General features: G+C 35.5%; 2 protein-coding genes and 2 pseudogenes across 3 annotated transcripts; 3 read left to right on the top strand and 1 right to left on the bottom strand.

The window, feature by feature from the left end:
- The first annotated feature begins 556 nt into the window (after positions 1–556).
- Positions 557–2,927, top strand: LOC106388192 (YTH domain-containing protein ECT3). Of its 2 annotated transcripts, none has more exons than XM_013828206.3 (7): positions 557–696; positions 960–1,033; positions 1,100–1,321; positions 1,390–1,923; positions 2,027–2,239; positions 2,326–2,472; positions 2,577–2,927. In XM_013828206.3, the coding sequence occupies exons 1-7, from the start codon at positions 669–671 to the stop codon at positions 2,703–2,705; spliced, it is 1,347 nt and encodes a 448-aa protein (XP_013683660.2). In that variant the 5' UTR covers positions 557–668; the 3' UTR covers positions 2,706–2,927. The 2 variants fall into 2 exon arrangements, with proteins under 2 accessions (XP_013683660.2, XP_013683661.2); XM_013828207.3 differs by having other exon boundaries at positions 618–696; positions 963–1,033.
- Positions 2,928–3,059: 132 nt separating this feature from the next.
- On the bottom strand, positions 3,060–3,790 carry LOC106388193 (protein DSS1 HOMOLOG ON CHROMOSOME V-like). The gene is made up of 2 exons (XM_013828209.3): positions 3,532–3,790; positions 3,060–3,301 (listed from the first exon to the last, which is right to left on the bottom strand). Exons 1-2 carry the CDS (start codon positions 3,620–3,622, stop codon positions 3,165–3,167), a joined length of 228 nt encoding a protein of 75 aa, XP_013683663.1. The 5' UTR covers positions 3,623–3,790; the 3' UTR covers positions 3,060–3,164.
- Positions 3,791–11,567: 7,777 nt separating this feature from the next.
- Positions 11,568–13,597, top strand: LOC106383961 (annotated as a pseudogene).
- Positions 13,598–13,793: 196 nt separating this feature from the next.
- Positions 13,794–15,299, top strand: LOC106388358 (annotated as a pseudogene).
- Positions 15,300–17,984: the final 2,685 nt, after the last annotated feature.

Genomic DNA, 17,984 nt, shown 5'->3' with positions numbered 1-17,984 from the left:
ATACTATACCGGTGGTAGTTGTGGTTCATGTGTATCCTCGATCTGGTCTCGACAAAGCTGGAGAGATGGGTTGTCAATCAAATGAAGTAGCACTTTGGACATGCCGCATTCTACTGAGTGTGGTCTCATGGTCTATCAAAGACATCTGGTCCATTTGGCAATGTAGTTTTTTCGGCTAAGCTAGGTCTCTTGATTAGCAAGAGTAGTTGGTTCTTGTGTTTGTTGTAATGGTCACTCGAGACCGAGACCTCATAGTCTTTTTTTAATCTCTCTCGTTGTTTAGATTAGTTTAATTACTCTTTACCATGCGATATGTGCATATCCATTTATATAATTATCACAAAACAACTCTCAACAAATACATGATTGAAAAATTTCCAAACTCAGGATTAAATAAATGTACATACATATTAACAACATTTCGTATATATGGTCAATAAACGTGTCCAATACACAGTCATGATAAGCATTTATATTTTTTCAATATGAATAAATAATGAGCAATATCAATCCTTAATTGAACCGGAGTTTTTGGCCTCGGTTTAATGGTTGGCGTTAGGATGGAAAAAAAAAGAGTGGAATATAAATAGGACTCTCAAATTCTGCTTAGGGTTTTGTTGTTTTTGTCTCTCTCGCTCCCACTCCAAGTTTCCGCCGCAGAGACAGCCATGGCTACTACCATTTCTCCTTCCGATCGTATCCTTCACGCACGTCCTATTCTTTTTTTCCTGATCCGTAGCTTGTCACAGTTATAGTTCCGCTTGATTTTTTTGGAAATTTCATTTTTTGTGTTGGGTTTTGCTAGGGTTTAGACATTCTCTCTCTTTGTTTCGCTGTTGATTTCTTGTTGCTCTAGGTTAGATCTCTCGTTCATTCTTATAATATAGATCTGATGTTTTTTTTTTTTGACTGTTGAAAGCTGCAAATATTGTTATTCCTTCATTCTCTCGTAATCTTAGAAGCTGCAGATTTGCTGCACAATCTCTCCCTTGATCCGGAAACCATGGCCAAAGTCCCTGACACTGGGAATAAGGTATCTGTCTCTCTCAAGCTACTGTCTTCTCTTTTAGAGACAAGTGGTAATCCCTTCATTTTGCAGGATGTTTATGGCGGAACCAAGAGTGGCAAGACTAATCTTTTACCCACAAATGTTAGAGCTGTGACTGGATTGAACCAAAAGAAACTTGCTTTCAATCAAAAGGGCTCCTATGGTACCTACCCTACTGGCTATTATACTCCACCCTATCAGTACCCGAGATACGGTTATGACATGAACTATGCTTCCGGAAAGACCAACACCACTCTTCAGTATCCCCACCTGGTAGGTTCAATAATTGTCCATCATATTAATAATAACTTTGTATTGAGTTTTGTTTGGTTTTATGGCAGAGTACATATCAGGGACGATCAGGAAGCTATGGTCAGTCCTTCGGATACAACATGGACAGCATGTACTCAATGTATGGGCCTTACATGAATGGCTATGGATATGATTCTTATGGTTACGGCACTTACAAGCAAACTCCAAGTTGGTACAAGACAATGGCTTACGGGTTTTCTGGGTATGGCAAAGAGAACTTTGCTGGGTTAGACGAGCTGAATAGAGGGCCAAGAGCCAAGGGCTTCAAGATTGGCCAAGAAAGTTCCCAGCCAGAAACTCTGAAAGAGCAGGAAATAGGGAAGAAGACGAGTGAAGATGTTTCTCTTCCAGATTCCAAGGACTACAACAAGGAAGATTTCTCTGAAACCTACTCTAATGCGAAACTGTTTGTAATCAAATCATACAGTGAAGATGATATTCACAAAAGCATCAAATACAATGTGTGGTCCAGCACCCCCAATGGCAACAAGAAGCTTGATGCTGCGTATAATGAGGCTAAAGAGAAGTCAAATGGGTCCTGTCCTGTTTTTCTAATGTTCTCTGTAAGTGAATCTTAAATTTTATAAAGACTCCATTGACTTTTGGATTTTTCTTACTTCAATCTGTCTAAAGAAGAATTCTGAATGTTTGTTTAAATTTTTACAGGTAAACACAAGTGGGCAATTTGTTGGTTTAGCTGAGATGGTAGGACCAGTAGATTTTAATCAGACAGTGGAGTACTGGCAGCAGGACAAGTGGATTGGTTGCTTCCCTGTTAAGTGGCACATTGTCAAAGACATCCCAAATAGTTCCTTGAGGCATATAACTCTGGAGAACAACGAGAACAAGCCAGTTACAAATAGCCGAGACACACAGGAGGTCAGAGTGTGGTTCTTACTTCTCTCTGGTCATGTTGTTGAATTTAAAAAAAAAAACTAAAATGGTTTGTGTGGATTAATCTGCAGGTAACCCTAGAGCAAGGCATGAAAGTCATCAAGATTTTCAAGGAACATGCAAGCAAGGCATGCATACTGGATGATTTTGCATTCTATGAGAGTCGTGAAAAGATAATCAAAGAAGGCAAAAAGAAGCAGCAGCAATATAAAATAAAGGTAAAGTGAAATTTGAAAAGAAAGCAAAAAACAGCCCTTACCTGATTGTGTCTCTCTATCTCTATAAATGAAAGTCTAACAGATAGAGAATGTTATGTTTTCAGCAAGCTTTAGCTGCCATTGACAAAAAGGCCATTCCCAAAGACGAAACCAAAGAGACAAGAAGTACAGCGCCACAAGTTGCCAGCGAGATATCACAAAACGATGTTGCTGAAGTAGCTAGCGCTTGCTGAATGCAGCAGTAACTTTCAGCTTACTTACGTTTGGGCGGGTTTTTTTGTCAGTTTTCGCTACCAAATTTGCTCAATCTTTCTTAGTGTATAAGTTTGCGCCAGTTTTTTCTTTTTTGTTTGTTCTTAAGAGAGACAATACGAGTAAGACCCTTAGCAATATCGGTTTAATGTTGTTGGTTTTGGTGCTAGTAGAAGATATAAGTTTCTTGTTTTTTTTTCCAACTTCTTGTGTTATGTATTGCGTAGATGAATCTTTGGGTTGTGCTATCACTATCATGTTTCATTCAAGATCAATAACGTTGAGCTATCTAACATTAAAAACATACTTAACCAGGCAAACACATTCAGAGAAAATGCAATCATAAAAGTCGAGAGATTTATTATCATCAAAGATAGGAACTTGCATCCAAGAGTAAAATGTGCAGGGAAAGGAGGTAAGAAGCAATTCAAATGAACACCTCATTTCTTATCAGCAGAAATGGTCTCAAGTTCCTTCCTTAGCTGATGCGAGAAGTCGTCACTGACATCATCATCGTCCCAGTCATCTTCCCATTGCAGACCAACTTCCTTCACTTGCTCCTCGTTCTCCACCCAATCTGCTCAAGAAACCAAACAAGAGAATATGTTTGTCAGATACGAATCAGATTCTCTCTTTTATTTCTCCAACCAAAGAACATTACAAACTACCAGACTCAGTCTCTTAATAGATCCACCAATACAAAATTTCAATCTTAGCTTGCAATTCGGAATCCGAATCTTTTTTATTATCACCAAAATCATACGATGAATCAATAAAAATTAAAAAAAAAAAGAAACAGAAATCCACCTTGGTTGATTTCAAACTCCTCGAACTCATCATCGTCCTCGAACAGATCCATCTTTACTTCTTCTTTCGTCGCCTTCTGCTCTGCCGCCATACGTACGGATCGGAATATTATTACTTAACCGACGTTGGAAGGATAATCTCTCGTGCAAGCAAAGGAGCCCTATCTTCTCTTATCAGCGAGGCAGATTTTATTGCTCCATTGTCGAAATCGACCGACATTCGTAGGTCTGGGCTTTAAGTGGTAGGCCCACTAAGTAATGGGTCTTCAAGCTTGAACTTGATGGCAAGATACTATCTGATCAAAAATTCCGTATAATTTTGAACTTTTTATGAAATACCAGGTTTTCGTACTACGCCCGGGTTTGTATACTTTATTTTTAATGAATTTTAAATCAATTATATAGTCTTACTAAATAGAATATTTTCAAATATATGAAAATGCAAATACGTAGGAAAAAAATAATTATTTACCCGTTCTATTTGATAGCAGTTAGCAACCGTAGAGTATCACTTTGTAGGTCAAAGAGATATAGTATAAGTTGTTTTCATTGATCCATTCAATAGTTGATAGTTGAACTTTAAACATAAACGATAAATGTATCAGAAGTTCAAGACCGACTTCGACATAACCAAAACTATAAATCATTTTAGACAAAGTTGACATTTATTACACAAACTTGTTCTCTTTTATTCCTTATAGAAGAAGCAAATCACAAATGCATGTGCTTATTAAGAAGAAATTGTTCAAGCTTGTGCAATGAAAGCTCCAGCTTCAGTCAACATAGGAACCAACTTACCGTCTCTGTGCAGTTCGGTTACCGCTACAAAACAATGAAAATCGCAAAGATTTTGGTTTAGAGGAAACACAATTGAAAAATCTTTTAAAAATTTGAAACAGAGTTTGGATTCCTTTGGTGAGCCTGAATCAGTGTAATATACTCATCGAGTGTTATGGTCCCAAAAACATATACTTGAATTAAAAAAATCTTAAGAAGAAACATAGAACATTTTGAATGTCAGCAGAACCTATACAAAAGATCAAACAGACAACCTAAACTCGAATCTCCAGAGAAAGCAAAGAAACATTCTAGAGTTGTTCCATGAACAAAACCTATGCATGTAGGGTCAGTAGAAAAATCTAAAATTTTCTTTGTCCTCAGAGAACAATCAGAACTTGCTCTTAAAACAAACAAACAAACAAATAGAGAAATTTTCGAGTATGTGATCAAGAACAGGAATACAAAAAAAAAAAAAACTAACCTCAAATTTCAAATACAGAAGCAAGAGAGCAAGCAGAACAAAACATACACTAAAGATCAAACAAAAACCAAGACCCGAGTCACGTCATAGAAGGCATAAATTAGATGAATATGTGATGAAGATTAGAGAATATTAGTCTCTTTGTCGGGCACAATGGCAAAAGCTCTTTCACTCTCACACAGTATGGCAAAACGACTTGCTGCAATTCCACAAACCGATCAGATCACAAAAATAGTCTATTGTCTGCAATAAAATCTGTTTTATAAGCCTTGCAAGTGCTGCTAAGTTTGATCGTACTAATGAAGGGTACATGACTACGGAACTTATAAATTCTTGACATGTGGTTGTTTATTCTGAAAAAGATTTGCATTAATAAAAAAAACAACAACAACCACTGATCTTCTATCATAGAAGTTTATGGGACAACAGAAACAACTTTGTTAGTCTATTGGTGTCTGGCTGTGTCAATGGTCAAAATATAAGAATAATCAGTTGAGTACCTTTCTGTCAGTACCAGCTCTTGCCACGAAACTGCTTTACCCATGAGAGTTAATAGTTATTAACAGAGTTAGCACCAAAAACTGTATTTCTTCATTATATGCAGAAAAAAGAGTCTCATTTCAATCTCAAGCCACAATTATATAGATGTCTGCTCTAGAAGGGTTTGACCAAGAATTGGAAGAAGATCATAGATGTGGCACCGTAACAATGTAACTCAGTCATATTTTATTCATTTTCTATTGGTTAGCTTTTTTGATGTAAGAAATGATCCAGAGTAGTAAAAATCGTCTTTCCACACAAAAAGCTGTAAAAAGAGCGAAAACCAACCATTCATACTCATCTCAACAAAGAACTTACAGATTATGGAACTAAGAATCGTTCATAGCAGATGTAAGTTCCGAACATATAGATATTATGGAGAAGATACAGAACTTACAGTTGGTCCAGAGTCGCGGAGCTAAGAATCATTCATACTCATCTCAACAACTCTGATATCCTATGGAAGTTGTTTCCTTGCATTTTGTCACTAACATTCATGGAAGCGAAACTAATTAGTACGACTTTCATATAAACCGGAAGAGAAAATTTTTAATACCAGGTATGATTGTAAACATACCTGAGCGGGCTTGCATTGACTGTCACAAGTTCGAATTCTGAGATAGCCTTTGCAACATCTACGAACACTCGCTGTGCAGGTCGTTGTGCGGCCAGTTATCCTAACATTCATGGAGCCTGTTATGTCAGAACAAACCCCAGATCCAAAATCATAAAAGCAAGCATGTTTAAAGGTTTTGATTTAAAAAGGTATGTTTCAGGTTAAGACTAACACTGTTTGATTCATGCAATCAGAGATCATGGGAGCTTAACATAATCACATGCTTAGAGATTTTTTTGTGTAATATCCTAAATGGAATGACAAATATATCAATGTCACAGATCTCGTCCTCGTAAACATAATTTAGTAGCTAAACCTTCAGGAAAAAAAATCAAAATACAACGGAAACTCCAAGACGAACAAAACAGAAAACTCAACAAACACAGAAAACAGCAAGTTCTAAGAGATAAAACATACACAGTGATAATATAAAAAAAGGTTTTAAGTGTAAGAATCAAAAATTAGAAACTTAAACAAAAACCTAAGACAACTCTTCCTGAAACAATAACAAATGCTTTCATGTCAAATCCAATCACCAAGTGCATAAATTGATATACGATCTTACCATCAAAGCAGTGGAAGCTTTGTGAGCTTCGTCTTTATTTTAAAGCGGACAAATGCAAAAAGCGTATCACCTGTCATAAAACGACAAAACAATACACATCAGAGAAGAGAAGCAGGAACTGACTCAATTAAAAAGACACGAGACCATAGTTTCTCCTGACAATCGATCTCCGGGAATAAAGGCATCCACGACCTTTCATACTTTGCGGACAGAGGATAAAGATCATATGCAGTCGTACCTACCCAACATAGAACAGAGCCCTAAATCTCTCAGAACAAAGATTATGATTTAGATTTCCAGATAAAGAAGATTTCCTTCAGGTGTTAAAAATACATGTTCTTCGAGGTGATAGTACCTGGTGAGGGTGGCTATGATAAGTTTGGGCTTCAGGGAGAATAACTGAAGTCTCCGAAACTCCATGGTAGGTCTAATAAATCAGAGGCCGAAGAACAATACGAACCCTAGAATTGGAGTTGCGGTTCTTGAAGACGAAGAGTTTGACTATCGATAACAAACGCATAAGCCCATCGCAATTAAATCTCTGAAGCTAAAGAAAATCAAACGAAAACGACAAAGAGAAAAGAGCTGGACACGTGTCCAAAAATTCCATACCCTCGTTGCTGATGTGGTAGCAAGAGAAACGAGAAAAGACAACTTTATTGTTATAGATAATATAGATTATCAATACATAATTAGTTTACAATATTTTTTATAAAAATAAAGGTTAAATAAAATGCCATCTTTTTATATTTATGTATGATTATAAGAATATATTTTGTTAAATTTTTACCTAATTATTGTAAGAAAAATTGAACATCAGATATTTTACTGAATATTGGTTTAGGAACTCAAGATTTACAAAACAAAATGGAACAATCTAGACAAAATTGACTAACAGCTGGAAAATAACAAAACTAACCCATCCATCACATAAGTATATAAGAGAGGTGAAGTAGCAAAAATGCCATACCCTCGTTGCTGATGTGGCAGCACGAGAAAGGAGAAAAGACAACTTTATTGTTATAGATAATATAGATTGTCAATACATAATTAGTTTACAATATTTTTTATAAAAATAAAGGTTAAATAAAATGCCATCTTTTTATATTTATGTATGATTATAAGAATATATTTTGTTAAATTTTTACCTATAAGAAAAATTGAACATCAGATATTTTACTGAATATTAGTTTAGCAACTCAAGATTTACAAAACAAAATAGAACAATCTAGACAAAATTGACTAACAGCTGGAAAGTAGCAAAATTAACCCATCCATCACATAAGTATGTAAGTGCCCCCCCCCCCCCCCCCCCCGGTTATGAAATGAAGTGATTTACTTGGGGTGGGACTTGTTCTTACACAAAGTTTACCTATAAGATGAATAAAGGCTTTTCGAGGCAAAAAATTTAGTAAAAATGTCAGCCACTTGAAGCCAATTTGTGATTGCTCTCTTACGTAATGCCAGTTTGTATCAAAATGCTTTGATCTATTATACAAAGCTGGATTTGTACTTAAGTACACTGCAGAGAGATTGTCATAGAGAAGCATTGTATCATGATCTTGAGAAATATTCAAGTCAAGGAGAAGGTGAAATATCCAGGTTATTTCTTGAGCTGTTGACGCCAATGCCCGGTACTCCGATTCAGTTGATGAACAAGAGACTGTCTTTTGCCTTTTGTCCGACCAAGAAATCAAGTTGGAGCCATGGAATGTACATGAACCACAAAGTCAGACATTGTTGGAGCACGCATCGTTTGCCAGACCAGATTCACTGCATATTGTATGTCTGGCCTAGCTATAGCCAGGTACTGAAGCTTCCCGGCGAGACTTCTGAAGTATGTTGGCTCTGGAATCAAGACTTTCTACACGTTGAGGCAATGGAGTAGGCATAGGATTGCAGTCACCCATTGAAGCTACATGTAAAATCTCTTTTATATATGCATGTTGATGAAAAAAGATACTCTCTGAGTGAGTTTCCATTTCTATGCCCAGAAAGTATTTGGGCATTCCCATATCTTTCATAGAGAAACGCTGAGATAAAGAATGCACTAGAGCTTGAAGGAGATCCATTTCACTTCCGGTTAGTGAGATATAATCGACATACCCTAGGAGCACCATAATCTTGTTGTCTATGTTGTTTTTGAATAGTGAAGGATCTGATTTACTACACACAAAGCCAAAGTCAATCAAGAAATTTGCTGAATGTATCAAACCATGCTTTTGGAGCTTGTTTGAGGCCCTACAACGCATTAGTGAGTCTGTATACATGGTGAAGTCTTTCCTGATCAACAAACCCTGCAAGTTGATACATGTAAACCGGCTCCTGCAGCTCACCGTGTAGGAAAGCACTTGATACATCTAATTGTTTATCTTCCAACCTTTTTTTGTAGCAATTTTCAGTATTAATCTGATGGTTGCAGTCCTTACAACTGGACCAAATGTCTCCAGATAATCAATTCCCTCTTTTTGTTCAAATCATTTTGCAACCAGACATGATCTCAACTTTCCTATAGTCCCATCTGGATTCCACTTCACCGTGTGTACCCATCTGCTTCTGAGAATATTTATATCGTCTGTAGCAGGTACCATAGTCCATGTATTTAACATGTTAATGATCTCCATTTCATGAGAAATCACTTCATTCCATCCAGGATGTCTCATTGCTTCTTCTATAGTCTTTGGAATTGCAATAGAATACTTTGGAGCAAGCAGAGCATATCTTGAGTTTGGTTTATGTATACATGTTTAGCTCTGGTTTTCATTGGATGAATATTCTGAACTGGTTCCTCATCAGCTATTGAACCGTATCTTCTTGTTGATCTTTTTGCTGATTATGACTCCACCTTCATTGTCTGAATCCGCCTGATACTGATCTTCTACAATACGAGTTGCTTGAGGAGGTGTGGTCTCTCCATTCACAAAACCCAGTAGCTTCTGGCACAATAGTAAAGACTCGAACTGCGTTTTCCAGAGCAAATAGTTACTGCTATTGAGCTTGAGAGTAACATAGCTAATGACATGAACATTTCTCGGAAAAGGGTAAGGATTCACTGGATATGCCATTAAAAGCACCTGTTAAAATAAATGGCTCTTGATACCATGTGAGAGAAACTGAACGTTGGATATTTTACTGAATATTGCTTTAACAACTTAAGATATACAAAACGAAAGCAGAGCCAATATAAAGGACTCATGGAACAATCTTGACAAAGTTGACTAACAGCTGGAAAGTAACAAATTTAACCTATCCTGCACATAATGATAAGAGACAGCTGAAAGGATTTTGGATAAGGCGCAGCTGTGTTCCCGTACAAGCCTCCTCTGTTTTTCAACTCGACAAATTCGGTTGAGTAGATGATCGTTGGTGAAAATGAATTGTGGGCTTCACTTGGCCCTTACCATTTGTATTTGAATGGGCCTTACTAACAATTATGTTACAAAAATTTTAAAATTATTTTATGTTTTCTTTACAAATTTTAGCTATATGTTATAATAGGGGAAACCAGCCCTACGGGCGGGCAGCGAATGAATGAATAATATAAAAGTATCTTAAATTGTAATGAACAGGTGAAACTATAAACTTATTATTAATTAAAATAACATAGACTTTAATTATTTGTTTTGTTATTTTTATTAGACAAAATTTTTGTCATCATTTTAAATAATTCGATGAAAATGATAATGGCTACATTTGATTTTTTAAATATTTGTTTTACTTGGCTATGAAAGTACTAAAAGATTATTTATGCATAATAGTTGTTTAGGTATAAAAAATTAGGTATAATAGTTATTTTAATTTGATTAGGTATAAAAAATTAGAAATAAGTTTTAATAGTTGTTCATTTCATTTATGCATAATATTTAAATTATTTAGGACGATAAATATTTTGTATATTTAGTTCATCCATGATCTAAAATCCTTAGATTTAAGATATTGAAATACTTTCACGCAACTATATAAAATCTTATAATGGTGCTAATGATTCTTTAATCGAATGTTTGACATACATTCAATCGATGATTGAAAAAACATTATTTTTTATTTGAGTGATGTTCGGATGGTTTGATCAATATTGAAAATGGATTCAAACAATGTTATGTTTCAGCAGATTTTGATTTTTTTAAAAATATGCTATGATGAATTTAAAATATATCATTCATATAATATGAATTAATAATGTTAACTTCTTTTCTCAACGCAATAATGTTAACTAAACAAACTTTAAAGAAAATTGATCGCTGGCTCCCTTCTCTCCAACGGAAGGGTGATCTTGTTTGTTACTAAGAAAACTGGTCACTCAAGGAATATTTTTATCTTCTCTGGAAAGAGAGGAAAAACAGGTTACACTCATGCGTTGCTAAACCTCATGGTACTACCTTTGCTCACATTGACAGGCTCCCCCAGAATATCCTTCACAAAGGTTCAACAAAGGATGTGCCAGTCTCCTTTCAGTCTGGTTCACTTATAGCTAATCCAAGCTTCTCATACTGATTTTCACGTTTAGCTTCCCCTTTTTTTTTGCCAACGAAGCTCTCTGCACCTGCTTGTAACAAATATTTACTTCTGATAATATAATTTACATTTTATAAAAAAAAAGCATATTTTACCCATGTGTGATCTCGTTCTTTCCATCTCATGTTTGATGAACCCTTTCAACTATAAAGAATCAAAGCAAAGTTTAGTTACGCATTATCATACGATCTAAATAAATCATAGACATGATGAGATGTAAAGATTTTGAAACAAAACCTGGTGATGGTGTCTAGTAACAGCAGCCCAGAAGCTATTTTACTGAGACAGGGCTTATGTGAGATATGATTGCGCAAAGAGAGAAGCCTTCTTTCCATCCCAATGAACATCAAATGTTTCTTTTAAAAGGAAAGCAAGAATAAACCCCAGAGCTTACATATGCATTATCATGGTACCTGCAAAATACAAAAGCCGAAATAGATGCATTAGACTACAAGCAATGGAGGTGTTGAAACTTTAATTCAACAGTTTAATACTTACGATGCATGTGTTGAAAGGAGAGTTGAATCATAGGTGGATTAATCATAGTTGAATATTTTCAACTAGTTGAATCGAACATGGGTGGAGAGAGAGAGTCCACATGTCATATTATTATTAGAGTTAAAAATTGAAATTTGAGGAAGAAAGAGAATGAAATAATTTATTTTGTTTTTTCCACCTCCATTATTTGATGTCATTTATTTCATAGTAAATTAATTTTTATATTTATATTTTAATCATAAAATTTCATCATTTTTCATACTCTATTAATAGAAATTTGTTTCATTTTATTTGGACATATATTTATAAATAGAGATTAATCTCACGTTTAACCAAATGCAGTGGTGTGTTTAATCAAACGTTTAAAATGATTTGGCACACAACTAGCTGAAAAAATTAAACCCGTTGAGAGGGAGAGAGACAGTCTGATGTGGCATAGTTCCATTGGCCAAAGAGAAAGTGGTTCTGCCGACTTTTCTTTGATTGGCTGTGTTTTAGTTTTTTTTTTTTCCTCTTCTACATTATTTCATTCAATTATTGTATATTAAAATATTTATTTTAAAAAAAAATTATATCAAAATTTATCATATTTCATACTCTATAAATAGAGACTTGTTTCATTAGATTTGGACACAGAAAAAAAAAACCATCTTTAGCCTCTCATAACTCTCGTTTCTATATTTTTTCTATCTTCTTTGAAAAAATGGATCCCAACCAAAACTCTTCTAATAATATCCAAAACCCTTCAAACAACCCTTTTAACTATCCGAATCCCAACAACTATCCATTCCAAAATCCGTTTCCTAACCCCAACCAACCCCAAAACATACCAAATTATGGTTTTCCACCAAGTTTTTTCACGCCATCGGCTGTTCCAAACTACCATCCATATTATGGTTCGCCAATGTCATATTCATCTCAACCACCCACTTATTCTTCTACTCCAACGGATAAGGAAATTGCTTCGAATGTTGGAGCAACTGAATTTCCCGAGTTTTCTACACAAATGACTCTTGGTGGTATAAGTGGGGTTAATGAAGCAACTCTTGGAGCAGACAGTTCAGCCTCTGCTACCCGAAAAGGCGTCAAATGGACAACTGAGCAAAATTTGGTGCTATTGAGTGGGTGGATCAAATACGGAACAAACAGCGTTGTTGGCAGAAACCAGAAAAGTGAATCATTTTGGGGCAAAATTGCTGAGTATTGTAATGAACATTGCTCATTTGATCCTCCGCGCAGTGGAGTTTCATGCAGAAATCATTACAACTACATGAACCAAAAAATTGTCAAAATGGATTGGCGCTTACGATAACGCTAAGCGTATGCAACAAAGTGGGTGGTCGGAGCAAGATGTATTGGCGAAAGCGCAAGAAATCTATTCAGGTGGTGGTACCGGAAATTTCAATTTAATGAAAGAATGGATCGCTGTCCGTGATCAACCACGTTATGGTAGTCAAGTTGGAGGGAATAGTGGCTCTAAAAGCAGTGGATCTAAGAGAGCCCACGATAGTGATGCTAGTGACTCTAACTCTGTTGGATCCACTGCTCGTCCAATGGGAAGGGATGCAGCAAAGAAAAATGCTAAAAAGAAAGGCAAGAGCGTAGCCCTGGAAGTGGTCAACGAAGATTTTAATGAATTCAAACAAATCAAGGCTCAAGAGTTTGAACGCTTGGAAAAATTAGCCATGTTGCAAGAGGAGGCAAACGAAAGGCGAAAGGAGGCAATCCAAAGGCAAGAGGAGGCAAACCAAAGGCAAGAGGAGGCAAATCAATTGATGAAAGAAAAAACTCGGGCTAAGAAGATGAAGATGTGGCTGAAGCTAAGTGAAAAGGAACATCTCAATGACCAGAGCAACGAGTTGTTCCAACAGTTGACCTACGAATTATTTGGAAAATAATTGTAGTCACAAGTGGTTTCTGCATCATCCCACTTCATGCTTGTCTGCACCATGTCACTTCATGCTTTTGTAATGTTTGTTGTAATTTTCTCCTTTAATAATGTTGTTGTCTGTTGATGCTTTAATAATGTATTGTTATGTTATGGTTTAATAATATAAAATCTTATCCGTCAATTTCGATTTTAAATGGGAGAATCTTATCTTATAATCACTCAACATGGTTAATAAAGCTGTCGAGTGCCCGTGACTTTTCAATCAATGCTATCCGTCAATTTCGGCTTTAAATGGGAGAATCTTATCTTCTAACCACTCAACACGATTTAATAATGCTGTCGAGTGCCCGTGACTTTTCAATCAATGCTATCTGTCAATTTCAGTTTTAAATGGGAGAATCTTATCTTCTAACCACTCAACACGATTTAATAATGCTGTCGAGTGCCCATGACTTTTTCTTCAATGTAAAAATCTTATCCTCCAACCACTGAACATGATCTATCGATTTCATTGTCTTATAAATAAAGACTCATTCTTTCATTGATGTACCAATACCACAATGGATCCATCGGAAATTCCTTTTGATATGGATCCTTCAGAACTTCTTTTTGATATCGAAGCTTACAAAAGACAATCTGAAATTGAAGAAAGGTATATCCTCAACCAGTTTAGAGAGCGTCGAAAGAAAATCGAGGAAGACTATCCACCTCGTAGCAAGATGAGATACCACAAAAGAGATCATGCAGCGGCAAATCAAAGATTGATTGACGACTACTTTTCCAATCAACCTACATATGATGATACAATGTTTCGTCGACGATTTCGGATGCGGAAACATGTCTTTCTCCGAATTGTAGAGGACCTATCAAGAAGTGACGATTACTTCACTCAACGATTTGATGCAGCTAATAAAGAAGGTATATCTCCACTAGCGAAATGTACCACAACCATGCGGATGTTAGCATATGGTATGGCAGCCGACGCAGTTGATGAATACATCAAAATTGGAGGTACAACAGCTTTGGAGTGCTTGCGTAGGTTTTGTAAGGGAATCATACAATTGTACGAGCAAGTGTATCTGGGAGCCCCAACTGAAGATGACCTACAAAGAATTTTGCATGTTAGTGAAATGCGAGGGTTCCCGGGAATGATTGGGAATATTGATTGCATGCACTGGGAATGGAAAAATTGTCCTAAAGCGTGGGAAGGACAATATACTCGGGGAGACAAGGGAACTACCACAGTTATTCTTGAAGCGGTCGCAACCCATGATCTATGGATCTAGCATGCTTTTTTTGGATGTCCAGGCACATTGAACGATATAAACGTTCTAGATCGTTCACCAGTGTTCGATGATGTTGAACAAGGAAATACTCCAAGAGTGAACTTCTTCGTGAACCAACGACCTTACAATATGGCGTACTATCTAGCTGACGGTATATATCCTTCTTATCCTACTTTCGTCAAATCGATTAGGCTTCCACAGAGTGAACAAGACAAGTTATTTGCACAAGTTCAGGAGGGATGTCGGAAGGACATTGAACGTGCATTCGGAGTGCTGCAGGCTCGATTTAAAATCATTCGGGAACCAGCTCGCTTGTGGGAAATTTCTGATTTGGCTATCATAATGAGGTCATGTATCATATTGCATAATATGATTGTTGAGGATGAACGAGATACATATGCTCAACTCTGGACCGATTATGATCAATCTGAGGCAAGTGGATCTAATGCCCCACAACCATTCTCGACCGAAGTGTTACCTTCATTTGCAAATCACGTGCGTGCTAGATCTGAGTTGCGGGATTCAAATGTGCATCACGAACTGCAAGCAGATCTAGTCAAACACATATGGCAAAAATTCAGCATGTTCCGTGGTTAGAAAGATTTTCAAGTTTGTGAGTTGTGTTTATTGTACTAATTATGTTATGTGTTTTATTATTTGTGTTGTGTGCTTATTAATGTATTGTATTAAATTTTAAATTTTCGTAATTCTATTTTTTAATAATAATTCTTTATATTTCATGTCTTAAATAATTGATATTTTTATTAAAATTATAAAATTAAACCTAAATTATTTAATCATTTATATAGCTCTTAAGTATTGTAATTTAATTTAAACTAATAATAATTATTAATATGTAATTACAAAATAAAAGATGTAAAACAAAACAAAAAAATGGAAAATAAAAATTGTAGGGTAGGGTGTTGAATTTTATTTTAAACAAACCATTGTAGAGTATAAAAAATGAGTGGGAGTTGAATTATTAGTTGGAAGAGAGAGAAACTGATGTGGAAGAAAGAGAAGATGATGTGGAGGGCGTTGTGTGTTGAATCTATTGTATATAGTCTTAGGAGTCTGAATAAGTAAACATGACCTCAAGGAAGTCATTAACAATTAATTTCATGTAAACATACATAAAAACATGAATAAACTAAAGCTAGCTCATGTAAACTAATGTAAGCAGACATGAAAACACGAATAAACTCATGTAAGCAGACATGAAAAAATAAACATGGAATGTCTATTAATCATGAATCTATGATAGTTAGAGTCAATCGATACATGAAACAAAGTACTGCAATGGTATGTGGTAGCTTCAGCTTCGGGAGAAAAGAGGAACCCAAAACTACATTCATATAAAAAAACATGCTTCATATCTTCTTCGTAATCACCAACAGTAAAGTTGATATCAGAATCAACACCTCTAAATTTGATAGCAGCTGGATCAAAAGCTCTACGTATACATTAAAAAAAAAATTAAAAAAAAAACTCAAAGTCAAAGTTGATTCATATACAAAACCAAATCCCAAAGAATGATGTAGAGGTACCTAGAAGGCGCATGAGCAGTGTCAAAACCACCTATAAATTGAAATCAAGAAGAGAGTTAAAGATGAAATCAACAACACTTGTTGTCGTTCTTTCAACAATCACTTAAAATTATTAATCTTACCTAAAAGAACTTTTTTTTTCCCCAACAATCTCTGCATTTAAAAATAAAATAAAAAGGAGTTCTTGATTTGATCTCACAAAGTACAAAATAAAAGTTGAGAAAAATGAGTGTTACCAAATATGAGATTCCCATATACTGCAAGCTTCTTGACCTTGGTCCTCTCCGGCTCTTTCTCACCTGAGCCGGCGCCGGCCGGAGACACCGATCTCGTGTTGAAAGAGAGATCCATCCAGCTTCTGGAGCTCAAACCTCGTAGGTGACTACAGTCTCCAGCCACGGGGAAAACTCTTTAGTAACGCCGGAGATGGAAGTGGTGCTTTCGTCTCCTCCTCCTCCGACTTTTAATATATCGAAGCTGAGAGTGAAGGTGACATATTTATACCCAAAAGCTCACCGTCTTGGTGACGCAAGCAACACATTAAAGAACACAACGTGGACGTCTGATTTAATGGGATTTAACACGGTGAAACCATAACACACTCCGTTACAGAAATCGCGAAGAAGCTCGAAAGTTACCGTCGCCGTTGAATGTAGAAGAGAAGACTCCGGAACATGTCTCTACTTCATCAGATTAGGGTTAACTTCATCAAATCACGGTACGAACTTAAGCCAAATCTATCTAAAAACGCGTATGGTTAAAAGCTCACATGATCTCCAAATAAATGAAACGCTACACTTTGCAGGACGAAACAGATATAGCATCCAGGGACTCAGACTTAGTGACGTGTAATCTGACGTGGCAGCCTCTCAAGTGATTAAACTCTATTTTATAATTAGATATAGATGTGTAGGCGTTATAATAAAAAAATTAGTTTATTACTCTGCTTCCTTGTTTCAGTGCGCAAATTTCTGTTTTGTAGTAAAGTTGTAACTAAATTTATAAGAGAAACAATTTACATAATTAAGTTGAAATACTATTTTTTTTTTTTTTTTGAATTAAGGGCTGAGTTGAAATACTAATTTGATCTAAATTATTTGGTTTACTTTTTTCTATAATTGATATGTTTCATAAATAATTTTTGGTAATATATCATTCATATAATATGTGGGTACAACGTTATAGTGACTAGATATTAGCATTAACTTTACTATTACTACTAGAATACAATCTTATTTTTATTGAACTGGCCGACCTATGTTTAGTGATAATTGGTGAAATATTTTAGTGAAGGTACCTTTTTTTTTAGTGATAGCTTTTTAATTTCATGAAATCTACAAATATTTTGGATTATGTTAAAGACAATAACTGTTCGATGTAAAATGATCAAAGTGTTCATAAATTAAAAATATACATCTAATTATGCAATTTAATTTGTGTTGTTATTCAATTCAAAGAGAAATGTAGAAAGATGGGTTCAAGTTATGTAGCTTTGTAATTTTATAAGAACTATGTATGTAGCTTTGTAATTTTATAAGAACTATGTAATTTCTTACGCTACACCTAAATTTCGTATCCATAAATTATGTATATTTTAATTTGATTGAAACAATATTATAATAATACTTATGATTTTATCAGTATTCAATTTAGTCCGTTAAGACTTAGATCCATTGAGATGGATTGTGTGGCTTCGGTCTTTTTGGTTAACTGTAAAAGACTTTCGGTTGGTTTA

Source organism: Brassica napus, chromosome C2 (assembly GCF_020379485.1).
Source record: "Brassica napus cultivar Da-Ae chromosome C2, Da-Ae, whole genome shotgun sequence".
In the NCBI taxonomy this organism is placed as follows: Eukaryota; Viridiplantae; Streptophyta; class Magnoliopsida; order Brassicales; family Brassicaceae; genus Brassica; species Brassica napus.
Note: the sequence above shows the minus strand (reverse complement) of the source record. Positions and strands in the feature narration are given on the sequence as shown.